The sequence below is a fragment of the Grampus griseus genome (assembly GCF_964374135.1).
Source record: "Grampus griseus genome assembly, chromosome: 4".
In the NCBI taxonomy this organism is placed as follows: domain Eukaryota; kingdom Metazoa; phylum Chordata; class Mammalia; order Artiodactyla; family Delphinidae; genus Grampus; species Grampus griseus.
The window spans coordinates 142,856,793-142,874,193 of NC_138997.1; the positions used below are offsets into that span (position 1 = coordinate 142,856,793).

General features: G+C 60.1%; 1 protein-coding gene across 2 annotated transcripts in view; it reads left to right on the forward strand.

Annotated features, from left to right (window-relative positions):
- ZFYVE28 (zinc finger FYVE-type containing 28) overlaps nucleotides 1–17,401 on the forward strand; it is a gene marked incomplete at both ends in the record, with an annotated part of 117,359 nt that overhangs the window by 56,884 nt on the left and 43,074 nt on the right. Inside the window, 4 exons of one of the 2 annotated variants that reach the window (XM_082653702.1) lie at nucleotides 1,652–1,789; nucleotides 3,034–3,236; nucleotides 4,359–4,448; nucleotides 13,583–13,672. In XM_082653702.1, the coding sequence (XP_082509828.1) occupies nucleotides 1,652–1,789; nucleotides 3,034–3,236; nucleotides 4,359–4,448; nucleotides 13,583–13,672 (521 nt within the window). The remainder of the gene's footprint in view (nucleotides 1–1,651; nucleotides 1,790–3,033; nucleotides 3,237–4,358; nucleotides 4,449–13,582; nucleotides 13,673–17,401) is intronic. The other variant, XM_082653703.1, reaches the window with a different exon arrangement.

Genomic DNA, 17,401 nt, shown 5'->3' on the forward strand with positions numbered 1-17,401 from the left:
GAAAAAGCCCTCACCCTCAGGCAGCTGCCATCCTGGGGCTGGGCAGGGTGGGATCACTGCCACTAAAAGGCCACACAACTTTGGGTAAGCCCTGCCGCCTTGCTGGGCTAAGATTCCTGGCTCTCAATACCAGCTGACGTTTTCTGAGCCCTTGCTGTTATTTTTGCCACTATTTGTTCATTACTTTGTTGAATCGTGAGAAAGAGACCTGCCCACCCAGAAAACCTTTTAAACAGAGCTGACAGTAGGACCACTTGATGTTGGTTGGATTTATTTTTATGTTTTGTGCGATTTCCTTATGGTGCAGAATTTCCTTCAGAGTTCAGTGCATCAGTTGTTTGCATTAGAAAGTCATGCTTCCCGCTCACATCTACTGCCTAAGAAAAATGAGACTCAAGCCTCAGAGGGTGGAGAGGAGGACTGTTGAGATACGAAACTGCTGAGGGTGAGGGTGTGCTGTCTTTTTTTGGAAAGCAGCTTGGTGGAATGTAATTAGGGCCTATAAATGCACTTCACACTCTGACTTTGTAATGGTGCTTCTAGGGATGAGTGGATTCTGAGGGACTAACCCAAAATTCAGTGTCAGGCACCGCCGTGGTGATTGCCTTACTCACGGTAAATTAGAAATGACATAAGTGTCCAGCAGAAGAGGAAGCAGGGAGTTCAAAGGATGGTCCGTGTGCTGGAATCTTACGTGGCTCCCCGTCACAAGCTGGATTTGTGGAAAGTGATAATAACACGTCCCAACAGTAAATGACAGCAGCAGAGTACAAAATAACGTCCACAGATGATCCCAACCGTGCTGCGGATGGGAAGCAGCCCACGGGGACAAGAACCGGAAGGAAGCGTGCCACCTGCAGTCACTGGCCCAAGGACATTCCCTGCCCCTCCACTTTCCCATGTTTCCAGTTTCTCTGGGATGAATGGGTATTAATCTTACCTTTAACAAATTAAAGAAACAAACTAAACTTTCAACATTCTTACAATTCTACTGAATGGATGGTAGATGTTTAAAGAACAGGACAATTTTGAGAAAAGAATGGGATGTAATTTAAGATGCAGTAAAAACAGGTTTGAGAAGACCAGTCTTACACGTGGTCTCCTAGTGATGTCTGTCCCGACAGCAGGTCTTGCCTGTGTCGCGATCATGCCCAGGGTGACACAGGCTTATATGTTAATCAAAGCAGCACAGCAAGTGGGCGGTGAAAATCCACTTTTTGTGTGTCTGTCCACCTAGCAATTCCATTCCTCCAGCTCTCTCCTAAGAAATTTGCGTACAGGAGTTCAGAGAGATGCTCGGGGCGGTCATCGTGGCTGAGGCTGCAGGGAGCCCAGGTGCGCGGCTCCGCAGGGAAAGGTACAGCCGTCACAAAGGGCGATGCACCATGAACTTGGTGACTGACGTGGGATGCGCCCTCAGCCCTCGTGGCGGGTGCTCTAGACACCTGGACGTGGGGAAGGGTGTGTTCTTCACTCTGGATACTTCTGGAAAGTTTGAGCTCCTTGTAGCAGTTGCAGAGCAGGCCCACGTGTGCTACCACATCACCTCGTCACCCTAACCTGCACTGGGCTTGCTTCTCCGACTTTCCAAGCAGTCCTGTCAGCCGCCAGCTGGAGCTGCGTCTTAGCGCACGTCCTGTTTCTGTTTCAGGACAACGTGTTAAACATCATTAACCAGATCATGGATGTGTGCATCCCCCAGGACCGCGCCCCACGGGATTTCTGTGTCAAGTTCCCCGAGGAGATCCGGCACGACAACCTGGCCGGCCAGCTCTGGTTTGGCGCCGAGGTAGTGGGTGGCTGCCGGGGTCCGGGGTCACGGTGCTGCAGGGCCCGGCGTCTCCTCCTCCAAGGGTTACAGATGGTGCTGAGCCTGTAGGGTGGCGGGGAGGCGAGAACATGCTCCCTGGAAACTATACACAAGCAAATATAGACACGAGGCCTCACATGTGATTTCTATGAGGTTCTCAGGCCCCCAGACACGTAGGGCCTAAAAGCGGTTCTTATTACAATAATGCTGGTATTCGGAACAGCACTGCCCGTCCTGCACCCGCAGGACTGTTTCTTCTTGCGGGGCGGGGCGACTATGCCCTGGCCCACACTCCAGCTGCCACTCACAGAGCCCCTCCGATCTTGGTCTTCACCTCCCGAGGAGGAGCCTGAGGCACGGGAGGGAGGTGTCCGCCCGGGGAGGCAGGACCAGCCTCACCCCAGCCAGTGGTGACCCATGGGACACCCAGACGACCCCTTGGCCTTGCTCTCGGGACCCTAGGGGTGTGCGCTGCCCCGTCCTCCCCGCCTCAGCTCTGCAGGACTCCTGGAATGCCCCCCTCCCCCACGCTGCCGGGCCCTCGTGCCCACCGGCTCCCCCCTTTCAGCCCACTCCACCCGGCTCCTCTGAGCCGCACCTGGTTGGGCGTCCCTGCTGGGGCCCTGGGTAGGCCGTCTCTCCCCCCAGCCTCAGTGCTCAGCTCTGCAAAGCGGGTCCCAGGGTCAGGGGCAGCTGTGCAAGCCATGAGGTGATGCAGGGAGCCTTTATGGACACGAGGCGTCTGCTTCCTAGAACACCTGGATTTCCTGGGGAGCCGCAGTCAGTCCCGGTGCGGTGGACCTGGAGTAGGGCCGGAACCTGGCGTCTGTGGACCGGGTGGGGAGGGGACAGGAGTCACATGGCCCGGAGGCCCCTGCATGGAGCCCCCAAACCCGAGGGCACTTGTTCTCACCGCCGTGATGGCACTGCATCTAAGAGAAACCAGGAGGGAGCAGGCGCCCCAGAGCGGAGGGGGGAGGGGGGCAGGAATATGAGGGAGGGGCTCCCGGAAGGGAGGCCCGGGAGGCATCTCCGGGATGAGGCGCCCCAGCCCCGCCGTTGCTCTGCCATCCGGTCCCACTTCTGGCTGTACAGTCTTCTCGGGCGCTGTGGGGGGGGGGGGCCTTGCTCCGTGCCCGCTGTCGTGGGTTCCGGAAGCCCGCACGCTCCGGGCGCCGAGGACACGCGGGTGGGGCCTCCCTGACGCCCTCTGCCGCCCGCAGTGCCTGGCCGCTGGCTCCATCATCATGAACCGCGAGCTGGAGAGCATGGCCATGCGGCCGCTGGCCAAGGAGCTGACCCGCAGCCTGGAGGACGTGCGCGGCGCCCTCCGCGACCAGGCGCTGCGGGACCTCAACACCTACACGGAGAAGATGCGGGAGGCGCTGAGGCACTTCGACGTGCTGTTCGCCGAGTTCGAGCTGAGGTGACCGAGGAACCCTAACCCTTTGCCCCGTGGGGAGGGCTGGGGGTGGGCAGCTCCGCTGGCTCTGCGTCTGCAGCAGGAAAACTCCGCGGAGGGAGGCGCGGGCTGGTTCCGGGCCGTCGCGGGGGTCGGGGGCACGGCGTACGGGGAGGGGCGGAGGCGGGCAGAGGCGACCCAGGGACGCAAGGGACACCGGGTCCCGCCCAGCGCCTCTGCCGCTGGTGGTCCTGCGGGTGAAGGTCACGGTCAGCACAACGCCCCGCCCCCAGCACATCTCTGTGCCCAGCCGTGGGACGCGGCAGGAGCCAGGAGGAAGTGGAGGTCGCTCGGGGGCCTGCTGGGGCCTCCAGCTCCGTGGGGTGAGGGGGGCGCCTCTCCAGCTCAGCGGGTCTGCCCTTCGCACCCCCACTAGCTCCCTGGGGCGTTCCCGCCCGCCCGCGGCAAAGGACATGGCGTGGTCCCTGGGGCCCTCACAGGACAGGCTGTGGAGGACCCGGGACTGCGGGGAGGGGCCTGCGCGGTGTCCACAGACACGGAGACGCTGGAGGTAGATGAGAAGCAGGACCCCAGAGCCCGTCCACGGTGGCCCGGTTAATGAAAACTGTCTGTCCTGTGCCGTGTGGGCCCCAGAAGGAAGTCAGGCATTCCAGCCGGTTCTCTAGGGAGTGGGCGCCACAAATGAGCTTAATAGCTTCGGCCGGCTCTGTCTGCTCCACATCTTTCCAACTGAGCTTTCATAACAAGAAAAAATAGTGACAGAAAAATGTTCTCACCTGGGGAGTGGGTGGACCCCCTGGCCCTGCCCTGCGTGGGGGCCCAGGGGTTGTCCGCCCGCCCTGCACAGGGTCATTCACTACCTCGAGGCTGGGGACCGTCGGGGCAGTGGGCAGTGGCGGTTCCGGGGTGGGCAGGGCTGTGGGATCCAAGGAGGTGCTACTTGAGGCCTGACCCTGGGAGGAGCTTTGGCTCAAAATATAAACGGTGATGCTGGGGGTGTGTGTTTATGAAGCTGCTGAGATGCAGCTGGGCTCCAGTTGGAGGGACCTCATTTGGTTGTCAGTTAAGACAACCTTGGTTCCGGGAGGTACCAGATGGCCCTCACTCCCTTCTCTCTGTTTGCAGCTACGTGTCGGCCATGGTGCCCGTGAAGTCCCCGCGGGAGTACTACGTGCAGCAGGAGGTCATCGTGCTGTTCTGTGAGACGGTGGAGAGGTGAGGCCACCCGGGAATGGCGGGGCTCCTGCTGCCCCGGGCCTGGGTGAGGGCTGCACCGGGACAGGGGCACCATGTGCATATGCCACGGGGCCTCCACTCACACGACTGTTCCTCAGCCCCAGTGTCCCCTTTCTCTGGGCCCAGACCCTGCAGGAAGAGCTGACGAGGTTGAGAAGGGCTCCATGCTCACCTCCTGACCTCCCTCACCTCCTCAGCTCCCTCACCTACCTCACCTCCTCACTTCCCTCACATCCCTCACCTCCCTCACCTCCTCACCTCCTAACCTGCCTCACCTCGCACACCTCCGTCACATCCTCACCTCCTCACCTACCTCACCTCCCTCACATCCTCACCTCCCTCACCTCCTCACCTCCTCACCTCCCTCACCTCCTCACTTCCTCACCTCCCTCACCTCCTCACGTCCTCACCTCCCTCCCCACCCTCACCTCCTCACCTACCTCACCTCCCTCACCTCCTCACCTCCCTCACCTTCTAACCTCCCTCACCTCCTCACGTCCCACACCTCCCTCACCTCCTCACCTCTCTCACCTCCATCACATCCTCACCTCCTCACCTCCCTCACGTCCCTCACCTCCTCACCTCCCTCACCTCCTCACCTTTCTCACCTTTCTCACCTCTTCAACTCTCTCACCTCCCTCACCTCCCTCACCTCCCTCACCTCCTCACCTCCCTCTCCTCCTCACCTCCTCACCTCCCTCACCTCCATCACCTCTTCACCTCCATCACCTCCCTCACCCCCTCACCTCCTCACCTTCCTCACCTCCTCACCTCCTCACCTCCCTCACCTACCTCACCTCCCTCACCTCCTCACCTTCCTTACCTCCATCACCTCCTCACCTCCCTCACCTCCTCACCTCCCTCACCTCCCTCACCTGCTCACCTCCCTCACCTCCATCACCTCTTCACCTCCCTCACCTCCCTCACCGCCTCACCTCCTCACCTCCCTCACCTCCCTCACCTCCTCACCTCCCTCACCTCCTCACCTCCCTAACCTCCTCACCTCCTCACCTCCTCACCTTCCTCACCTCCCTCACCTCCCTCACCTCCTCACCTCCTCACCTCCCTCACCTCCTCAACTCGTCACCTCCCTCACCTCCTCACCTCCATCACCTCCTCACCTCCCTCACCTCCCTCACCTCCTCACCTCCCTCACCACCTCACCTCCCTCACCTCCTCACCTCCTCACCTCCCTCACCTCCCTCACCACCCTCACCTCCCACACCTCCCACACCTCCGTCACATCCTCACCTCTTCACCTACCTCACCTCTCTCACCTCCTCACCTCCCTCATCTACTCACCTCCCTCACCTCCTCACCTCTCACACCACTCTCACCTCCCTCACCTCCGTCACCTCCTCACCTGCTCACCTCCCTCACCTCCTCACCTCCTCACCTCCCTCACCTCCATCACCTCCTCACCTCCCTCACCTCCATCACCTCCTCACCTCCTCACCTTCCTCACCAGCTCACCTCCTCACCTCCCTCACCTCCCTCACCTCCTCACCTCCTCACTTCCCTCACCTCCCTCACCTCCTCACCTCACCTCCTTCACCTCCCTCACCTCCCTCACCTCCCTCACCTCTTCACCTCCCTCACCTCTTCACCTCCCTCACCTCCTCACCTCCCTCACCTCCTAACCTCCTCACCTCCCTCACCTTCTCACCTCCCTCACCTCCCTCACCTCCCTCACCTCCTCACCTCCTCAACTCCTCACCTCCCTCACCTCCCTCACCTCCTCAACTCCTCACCTCCCTCACCTCAACTCCTCACCTCTCTCACCTCAACTCCTCACCTCCCTCACCTCCCTCACCTCCCTCACCTCCTCACCTCCCTCACCTCCTCACCTCCCTCACCTCCCTCACCTCCTCACCTCCCTCACCTCCTCACCTCCCTCACCTACGTCACCTCCATCACCTCAACTCCTCACCTCCCTCACCTCCTCAACTCCTCACCTCCCTCACCTCCTCACCTCGCTCACCTCCCTCACCTCCCTCACCTCCTCACCTCCCTCACCTCCATCACCTCCATCACCTCCTCAACTCCACACCTCCCTCACTTCGTCACCTCCTCACCTCCCTCACCTCCTCACTTCCTCACCTACTCACCTCCCTCACCTCTCTCACCTCCTCACCTCCCTCACCTCCTCACTACCCTCACCTCCCTCACCTCCCTCACCTCCTCACCCCCTCACCTCCCTCACCTCCTCACCTCCTCACCTCCTTCACCTCCTCAACTCCTCACCTCCCTCACCTCCTCACCTCCCTCACCTCTTCACCTCCCTCACCTCTTCACCTCCCTCACCTCCATCACCTCCTCACCTCCCTCACCTCTTCACCTCCTCACCTCCCTCACCTCCTCACCTCCTCACCTCCCTCACCTCCTCACCTCCCTCACCTCCCTCACTTCCTCACCTCCCTCACCTCCTCACCTCCGTCACCTCCGTCACCTCCTCACCTCCCTCACCTCCCTCACCTCCTCAAATCCTCACCTCCTCACCTCCTCGCCTCCTCACCTCCCTCACCTCCCTCACCTCCCTCACCTCCCTCACCTCCTCATCTCCATCACCTCCTCACCTCCCTCACCTCCCTCACCTCCCTCACCTCCCTCACCTGCTCACCTCCATCACCTCCATCACCTCTTCACCTCCCTCACCTCCCTCACCTCCTCACCTCCTCACCTCCCTCACCTCCTCACCTCCCTCATCTCCTCACCTCCTCACCTCCCTCACCTCCTCACCTCCATCACCTCCTCACCTCCCTCACCTCCCTCACCTCCTCACCTCCCTCACCACCTCACCTCCCTCACCTCCTCACCTCCTCACCTCCCTCACCTCCCTCACCACCCTCACCTCCCACACCTCCCACACCTCCGTCACATCCTCACCTCTTCACCTACCTCACCTCTCTCACCTCCTCACCTCCCTCATCTACTCACCTCCCTCACCTCCTCACCTCTCACACCACTCTCACCTCCCTCACCTCCGTCACCTCCTCACCTGCTCACCTCCCTCACCTCTTCACCTCCCTCACCTCCCTCACCTCTTCAAATCCTCACCTCCCTCACCTCCTCAACTCCTCACCTCCCTCACTTCGTCACCTCCTCACCTCCCTCACCTCCTCACTTCCTCACCTCCTCACCTCCTCACCTCCTTCACCTCCCTCACCTCCCTCACCTCTTCACATCCCTCACCTCTTCACCTCCCTCACCTCTTCACCTCCCTCACCTCCTCACCTCCTCACCTCCCTCACCGCCTCACCTCCCTCACCTCCTAAACGCCTCACCTCCCTCACCTCCAACACCTCCTCACCTCCCTCACCTCCCTCACCTCCCTCACCTCCTCAACGCCTCACCTCCCTCACTTCGTCACCTCCTCACCTCCCTCACCTCCCTCACCTCTCTCACCTCCTCACCTCCCTCACCTCCTCACCTTCCTCACCTCCCTCACCTCCATCACCTCCATCACCTCCTCAACTCCTCACCTCCCTCACTTCGTCACCTCCTCACCTCCCTCACCTCCTCACTTCCTCACCTCCTCACCTCCCTCACCTCCTCACCTCCTCACTTCCTCACCTCACCTCCCTCACCTCCTCACCTCCCTCACCTCCTCACCTCCCTCACCTCCCTCACCTCCATCACCTCAACTCCTCACCTCCCTCACCTCAACTCCTCACCTCCCTCACCTCCTCACCTCCCTCACCTCCCTCACCTCCCTCACCTCCTCACCTCCCTCACCTCCATCACCTCCATCACCTCCTCAACTCCTCACCTCCCTCACTTCGTCACCTCCTCACCTCCCTCACCTCCTCACTTCCTCACCTACTCACCTCCCTCACCTCTCTCACCTCCTCACCTCCCTCACCTCCTCACCACCCTCACCTCCCTCACCTCCCTCACCTCCTCACCCCCTCACCTCCCTCACCTCCTCACCTCCTTCACCTCCTCAACTCCTCACCTCCCTCACCTCCTCACCTCCTCACCTCCCTCACCGCCTAACCTCCTCACCTCCAACACCTCAACTCCTCACCTCCCTCACCTCCTCACCTCCCTCACCTCCCTCACCTCCATCACCTCAACTCCTCACCTCCCTCACCTCCTCAACTCCTCACCTCCCTCATCTCCTCAACTCCTCACCTCCCTCACCTCCTCACCTCCCTCACCTCTTCACCTCCCTCACCTCCTCACCTCCCTCACCTCCTCACCTCCTCACCTCCTCACCTCCCTCACCGCCTCACCTCCTCACCTCCAACACCTCCTCACCTCCCTCACCTCCCTCACCTCCTCAACTCCTCACCTCCCTCATCTCCTCAACTCCTCACCTCCCTCACCTCCTCACCTCCCTCACCTCCATCACCTCCTCAACTCCTCACCTCCCTCACTTCGTCACCTCCTCACCTCCCTCACCTCCTCACTTCCTCACCTCCTCACCTCCCTCACCTCTCTCACCTCCTCACTTCCTCACCTCCCTCACCTCCTCACCTCCCTCACCTCCCTCACCTCCATCACCTCCATCACCTCCTCAACTCCTCACCTCCCTCACTTCGTCACCTCCTCACCTCCCTCACCTCCTCACTTCCTCACCTCACCTCCCTCACCTCCCTCACCTCCTCGCCTCCCTCACCTCCTCGCGTCCCTCACCTCCCTCACCTCCTCACCTCCCTCACCTCCTCAACTCCTCACTTCCCTCACCTCCCTCACCTCCTCACCTCCTCACCTCCCTCACCTCCCTCACCTCCCTCACCTCCCTCACCTCCTCACCCCCTCACCTCCCTCACCTCCTCACCTCCTCACCTCCTTCATCTCCCTCACCTCCCTCACCTCTTCACCTCCCTCACCTCTTCACCTCCCTCACCTCCATCACCTCCTCACCTCCCTCACCTCCTCACCTCCTCACCTCCCTCACCTCCTCAACTCCTCACCTCCCTCACTTCGTCACCTCCTCACCTCCCTCACCTCCCTCACCTCCCTCACCTCCTCACTTCCTCACCTCCTCACCTCCTCACCTCTCTCACCTCCTCACCTCCTCACCTCCCTCACCTCCCTCACCTCCTCACCTCCTCACTTCCCTCACCTCCTCACCTCCTCACCTCCTCACCTCCTTCATCTCCCTCACCTCCCTCACCTCTTCACCTCCCTCACCTCTTCACCTCCCTCACCTCCTCACCTCCCTCAACTCCTCACCTCCTCACCTCCCTAACCTCCTCACCTCCCTCACCTCCCTCACCTCCCTAACCTCCCTCACCTCCTCAACTCAACTCCTCACCTCCTTCACCTCCCTCACCTCCTCAACTCCTCAACTCCCTCACCTCAACTCCTCACCTCCCTCACCTCCTCAACTCCTCACCTCCCTCACCTCCCTCACCTCCCTCACCTCCTCACCTCCCTCACCTCCTCACCTCCCTCACCTCCCTCACCTCCCTCACCTCCTCAACTCCTCACCTCCCTCACCTCCTCAACTCCTCACCTCCCTCACTTCGTCACCTCCTCACCTCCCTCACCTCCTCACTTCCTCACCTCCTCACCTTCTCACCTCTCTCACCTCCTGACCTCCTCACCTCCCTCACCTCCCTCACCTCCCTCACCTCCTCACCCCCTCACCTCCCTCCCCTCCTCACCTCCTCACCTCCTTCACCTCCCTCACCTCCCTCACCTCTTCACCTCCCTCACCTCTTCACCTCCCTCAACTCTTCACCTACCTCACCTCCTCACCTCCTCACCTCCCTCACCGCCTCACCTCCTCACCTCCAACACCTCCTCACCTCCCTCACCTCCCTCACCTCCTCAACTCCTCACCTCCCTCACCTCCTCAACTCCTCACCTCCCTCACCTCCTCATCTCCCTCACCTCCATCACCTCCATCACCTCCTCAACTCCTCACCTCCCTCACTTCGTCACCTCCTCACCTCCCTCACCTCTCTCACCTCCTCACCTCCCTCACCTCCTCACCTCCTCACCTCCCTCACCTCCCTCACCTCCATCACCTCCATCACCTCCTCAACTCCTCACCTCCCTCACTTCGTCACCTCCTCACCTCCCTCACTTCCCTCACCTCCTCACCTCCTCACTTCCTCACCTCACCTCCCTCACCTCCCTCACCTCCTCGCCTCCCTCACCTCCTCGCCTCCCTCACCTCCCTCACCTCCTCGCCTCCCTCACCTCTTCGCCTCCCTCTTCTCCCTCACCTCCTCACCTCCCTCACCTCCTCAACTCCTCACTTCCCTCACCTCCCTCACCTCCTCACCTCCATCACCTCCATCACCTCCTCACCTCCCTCACCTCTTCACCTCCTTACCTCCCTCACCTCCTCACCTCCTCACCTCCCTCATCTCCTCACCTCCCTCACCTCCTCACCTCCGTCACCTCCGTCACCTCCTCACCTCCCTCACCTCCTCAAATCCTCACCTCCTCACCTCCCTCACCTCCTCACCGTCTCACATCCCTCAACTCCTCACCTCCTCGCCTCCCTCACCTCCTCGCCTCCCTCACCTCCCTCACCTCCTCGCCTCCTCACCTCCCTCACCTCCTCACCTCCCTCACCTCCCTCACCTCCTCATCTCCATCACCTCCTCACCTCCTCACCTCCCTCACCTCCCTCACCTCCTCACCTTCCTCACCTCCTCACCTCCCTCACCTCCCTCACCTCCACACCTCCCTCACCTCCCTCCCCTCCTCACCTCCCTCACCTCCTCACCTCCCTCACCTCCTCACCTCCCTCACCTCCCTCACCTCCTCACCTCCCTCACCTCCCTCACCTCCTCACCTCCCTCACCTCCCTCACCTCCTCACCTCCCTCACCTCCCTCACCTCCTCACCTCCTCATCTCCATCACCTCCTCACCTCCTCACCTCCCTCACCTCCCTCACCTCCTCACCTCCTCACCTCCCTCACCTCCTCACCTCCCTAACCTCCTCACCTCCTCACCTCCTCACCTCCCTCACTTCCCTCACCTCTTCACCTCCTCACCTCCCTCACTTCCCTCACCTCCTCAACTCAACTCCTCACCTCCCTCACCTCCTCATCTCCTCAACTCCATCACCTCCTCACCTCCCTCACCTCCCTCACCTTCTCACCTCGCTCAGCTCCTCAACTCCTCACCTCCTCGCCTCCCTCACCTCCTCGCCTCCCTCACCTCCTCACCTCCTCACCTCCTCACCTCCATCACCTCCTCACTTCCTCACCTCCTCACCTCCCTCACCTCTCTCACCTCCTCACCTCCTCACCTCCCTCACCTCCCTCACCTCCATCACCTCTTCACCTCCCTCACCTCCCTCACCTCCTCACCTCCTCACCTCCCTCACCTCCTCACCTCCCTCACCTCCCTCACCTCCATCACCTCTTCACCTCCCTCACCTCCCTCACCTCCTCACCTCCTTACCTCCCTCACCTCCTCACCTCCTCACCTCCCTCACCTCCTCACCTCCCTCACCTCCTCACCTCCGTCACCTCCGTCACCTCCTCACCTCCCTCACCTCCTCAAATCCTCACCTCCTCACCTCCCTCACCTCCTCACCGTCTCACATCCCTCAACTCCTCACCTCCTCGCCTCCCTCACCTCCTCGCCTCCCTCACCTCCCTCACCTCCTCGCCGCCTCACCTCCCTCACCTCCTCACCTCCCTCACCTCCCTCACCTCCTCATCTCCATCACCTCCTCACCTCCTCACCTCCCTCACCTCCCTCACCTCCTCACCTTCCTCACCTCCTCACCTCCCTCACCTCCCTCACCTCCACACCTCCCTCACCTCCCTCACCTCCTCACCTCCCTCACCTCCTCACCTCCCTCACCTCCCTCACCTCCTCACCTCCCTCACCTCCCTCACCTCCTCACCTCCCTCACCTCCCTCACCTCCTCATCTCCCTCACCTCCTCACCTCCTCACCTCCCTCACCTCCCTCACCTCCTCACCTCCTCACCTCCCTCACCTCCTCACCTCCCTAACCTCCTCACCTCCTCACCTCCTCACCTCCTCACCTCCCTCACTTCCCTCACCTCTTCACCTCCTCACCTCCCTCACTTCCCTCACCTCCTCAACTCAACTCCTCACCTCCCTCACCTCCTCATCTCCTCAACTCCATCACCTCCTCACCTCCCTCACCTCCCTCACCTTCTCACCTCGCTCAGCTCCTCAACTCCTCACCTCCTCGCCTCCCTCACCTCCTCGCCTCCCTCACCTCCTCACCTCCTCACCTCCTCACCTCCATCACCTCCTCACTTCCTCACCTCCTCACCTCCCTCACCTCTCTCACCTCCTCACCTCCTCACCTCCCTCACCTCCCTCACCTCCATCACCTCTTCACCTCCCTCACCTCCCTCACCTCCTCACCTCCTCACCTCCCTCACCTCCTCACCTCCTCACCTCCTCACCTCCCTCACCACCTCTCACCTCCATCCCTACAGGCCAGGATGGAACCTGTGCTGAGCTGGGTTTTGGAGGTGAATCATCACTGTTCTCATCATGGCTTATATGGGTCGTGTAGGGTCAGGTTTGAAGTCAGATTTTCTGAATAGACTTTGGGACTAAGATTTAATCTAGAATGTTCCTTATATGTGACTTGCGCTTTAGTAGTAGGTAAGTTTTGAAGCTGTCTAATATCACATCGTCAGTTTGTTAATTTTAAAGACGAATTATTCACTGTTATACGCTGAGAGATATTTCAAGTCACTCAAGAATAAGGTGACACAAATACCCTTTATTTAGAGCACGACGATGCCAGCAGCGCTTGCTCACGCACGTAGAGAAAGCGTTTCGTATACCTGCAAGAGAGAAGAAATCCAGGAGAGCAATTCGGGTTTCTTGGCAGTGTGAAATGGTTCAGAGCAGTGTTTCTACTCCTCGTTTATCCTCTCGCTTTGGGTGCCTGACAGCATAGCTGTCCTCACTAGCTCCCCTCGGGGAGCACCTCTCACTCACCCCTGCTTCCTCCGTCAGCGGTGGGGTCGGGAAGTGGGAAGATGGGGCAGGCCAAGCGTCAGCCCCCTGCACCGGACCTTGCAGAGTGGAACTCGTCCAGCAGCTGGCCGCCAAGCGCCGACGTGGGTGAGGGTTGCGCGGCTGCCTTGCCCTCCCCCGTCTGGCCGTGGGTCGCCCCTGCTCACTGTCTCCCTCCCCTGCCAGGGCCCTGGACTTCGGGTACCTGACCCAGGACATGATTGACGACTACGAGCCAGCCCTCATGTTCACCATCCCCAGGTTGGCCATCGTGTGGTGAGTGTCCCCCTGCCTGGGACCGTCGTTTCTCAGAAACCTGGCAGGATCGTCGGGTCCGTGGTTCCAGGCCCCTCTGGGTGGTGGTAGGTGGTACTCGTACCCCGAAGGGGGCTGCTCAGCCCCAGAGCAGCTGCCAGATGGTCCTGTCCTTGTCCCAGCAGACAAGGAACCAGGTGTTCCGAGTGCCTCCCGCTCAGCCAGCCTAGATGGTGCAGGACGGGTGAGCATGACAGCCACGTGCACTCCCAGCCCTGGGAAAAGGCCCCCACGCTCAGGCACAGGGGCCCCATCAGGGGCTGTGGGAGCTGCTTTGAAGGGACGAGAGGCGAGGTGCCCCGATACCTGCCGGAGGATGTGGTGGGCATGTTTGGAGGATTCATGGGCTGGCAGGGAGGTGGAGCCTGTTGGGTGAGGGGCAGGTGGGCGGCAGCTGGCCTTGCGATGGGGGCGGATCACGGCTGCTGAGAGCAGGGGAGTGCTGGGTTAGGCCTCTGGGGTCTGTGGCCTCAAAGGCGTCATGGCAGCACGTGGGGTTGGTCGTCAAGCACGCTTGACGGGAAGTACTCGGTCATGTACTGAGCCCTGCGGAGCCTCTCAGAGCCAAGATCAGAGCCCAGCTGTCCTGGGCTTGGTCCACGCTGCTCAGCCGCACCTGGACTCCCAGACACAGACCACCTTCCCTCCCGCCAGGTGAGGGAGCGTGGGGCGGGTGGGCACGGGCGCCCGGGGGGCAGCTGGGGTGCAGCTAGGCAGGGAGCCGGTCGTAGGTGTGGATGTCAGTGGACTGGCCTGGGGAGCGTGCAGGGGACACAGAGGCACAGGCCCTGGGGAGAACTCACTGCGGGTGAGCACCTCCTACGGCCGGTCCGTGGGGCGGTGGCAGCGCTGCAGGATGGGCCAGCCTCTGGGACAGAGAGGCGTCCCTGGACCGCAGGGAGCTGGACAAGTTGTGTGCCGCGTGCGGGAGGGGTGGGGAGCAGGCCGGGCAGACGACCCTGGGCCGGGCCAGAAGCGGCTTCCACTGCCCAGGACTGTGGAGGTGTCGTGGTGGGGAGCCTGACGTGCCGTGAAGCGCAGAGCGGACTTGGCGAGGAGGGCCTGGGGAGGCGGGCAGGCGGGGTGGGGCTGCCGGTGCCCAGCACTCGGGGAAGCCTGAGTGGCCGCCTCCGGTGTGCAGGGTCAGCTCCCCACACTTGAGTCTTGCCTTGGGCTTGGGGACCGGCCTGGCCCCCACCTCGCTCTTCCTGGCCTCACTGTGCTCCAGGGCTGCCTTCCCTCTGGGAGGTCTCTGCAGTGGTCTTGGGACGAACCAGAACCTTTCCAGAACCTCCCGTCAGTTTCCACTGTCTTAGAGGGAACCTGTTCTAAATATCGGGGGAGGGCCAGAGACTCTTAGACAGCACGCCTGTCTTAAGATACAAGCAAGGACGTTGAACGGAAACACACGTTTCTGGGTTTCTGTGCTCAAGTCCGTGGTGTGTGCTCAGCTCCTTGCGGCTCCCCGGTGCCGGCGGCCCAAGGCTAGGGTGTGCAGGGTGGCGCTGTCCAGCCTCGCCATGCTCACCGAGCTGGCCTTCCAAGGCCACTTCTCCCTGAGTGGGGTCACTGGGCCCTCTCTGCTGACCTCAGGCCACCTTCTGACACCTGAACTTGTCTGGGTCCTTGCCTCGGGAGTGCCCTGGGCAGGGCCTTTTTCCTGTCGGGCACCTCCTGGAGGCCTCGCGTGGGGTCCTCTCCAGCTTAGGCTGGAGGGAGGCCTGGAAGCGGAGCCGCGGGACCTCTGAGGTCATGAGGGGAGGCTCTGAGTCGCAGCGAGGAGAGGCTGGGTCTGAAGTTGAAGTGGAGGCGGGACAGGAGCCCAGAGTCTGGGGGCTTCACGGCAGCCACTGAGAAGCCCTCAGGCCCCCTAGAGCCCCCAGCCCCCCATCAGAAGCAGGTCTCCCACCTCACAGCCAGGCTGTGGGTCTGAGGATCTGAGGAGCGCCAGGCTTAACCAGAAGGGGCGGGGAGAACTGGCTTGTAAGCAGCTGGTCCTGGAACCAGCCGCCCCTTCAGGGACACTCACAGGGTTCCTGTGGGACCCACAGTGCAGCCACCCGGCTCCCTCTCTCAATTCCTCGCTGTCCACAGAGGCCACTGCTGCCCAGCTTGGGGCCCAGGACTCACTCCTTCCTGGATTCACCTGTGAGCATGTATTAAGCACCTACTGCATGCCGGCCCTGTGCTTGTCCCCAGAGGTATGGGGATGACCGTGAGGGAGGCACACACGTACACAAGGCAAGCAGTCGCCGTGGAGCATTCTGGATGCTGGGGTGCGGTTGGGGGTTTGGTGCAGGGACCCTCTGGGGTGGATCTCTTCTCCCGGGCCAGCGAAGGTTCCCGTCCAGTCCCCTGGCCCACCTGCTTCTTGGCAGCCGAGGGCTCAGGCCTTCCTGTGGCTCCAGCCCGTGGGAGCAAAGGCGAGTGTGGACAATGCCCCCTGCCCGGCCCTCCACATCGCAGGGTCCCCTCCAACCTTCTCTCCCCGCCTCACCTGCCGCCCTCTCCCTTCCTTGGTGCTCACCACTTCCTGCACAGGGTGTTCCCATGTTTCCTCCCAGGAGATTACTTTTAAGCCATGTTATTGAGATGAAATTCACATACCTTATCACTCACCCATTTGAAGTGTACGATTCAGTGGTTTTTAGTCAATTTGCAGAGTCGTGCAACCGTCACCACTAATTTCAGGGCATCGTCGTCACTGAAAAGATACCCCTTACCCCTCAGCCATCACCTCCACCCCTGTAATCCCACCTCTCTCTAGATGTGCCTGTTCGGGATATTTGGGTGACTTGTGCCTCCCCCATGGGCCTGTAAGTGTCACGGGGCAGGGGTGCTCACCTGCGCTCACTCACGTGTCCTTAGTGCCCCGCAGGTGGTAGCACAGTGAATTTTCGCAGAATTTTGTTGTGCTGATCTGACAGGGCACAAATATGAATTTGTAAAGTTTTTCACTGAAGTTTTAATCATAAAAATTTGACGGGGGGGGTGGTATAGACCTGGAATTAAGGGATTGATTAAAAATGATACTCTAGCTATTTAAACAACATTAAGGATGAATCCCAAACGTCAGGGAAGAACTCCTAGTGTATCAAGTACAAACATCATCACCAGTGCGTCTCTACTAAATTTCTGAACACGATAGGTATAAGTTTTGTAACAGAAATCAAAGCAATAAATGTTACATTTTATTGTGATAAAATATGCATGACGTAAAACTGGCCATTTTAACCCTTTCTGAACGTGCACAACGGCATTAAGTACATTCACCTCATGCAACCGCGTGTGTGTGTGTGTGTGTGAGCACGTGCACGCGCGCATGTGTGCTGGTCACGTTTCTCTGGAGAACTCTGACCAACACACGGGTGAATCTTTCTCTTTTCTTCTTTTTCTTATATTTAATTTAATTTTTATTGGAGTGTGGCTGGTTTACAATGCTGTGTTAGTTTCAGGTGCACAGCAAAGTGAATCGGTTACACATACACATACATCCACTCTTTTCTAGGTTCTTTTCCCATATGGGTCATTGCGGAGTATTGAGTAGAGTTCCCTGTGCTCTACAGTAGGTCCTTAGGAGTTATCTATTTTATATATAGTAGTGTGTATATGAGGAGGTGAATCTTTGTCTTCTGAGATTTGGTGGTGGAATCTTAGATTTGACACCAAAAGCATGAGCAACAAATTTTT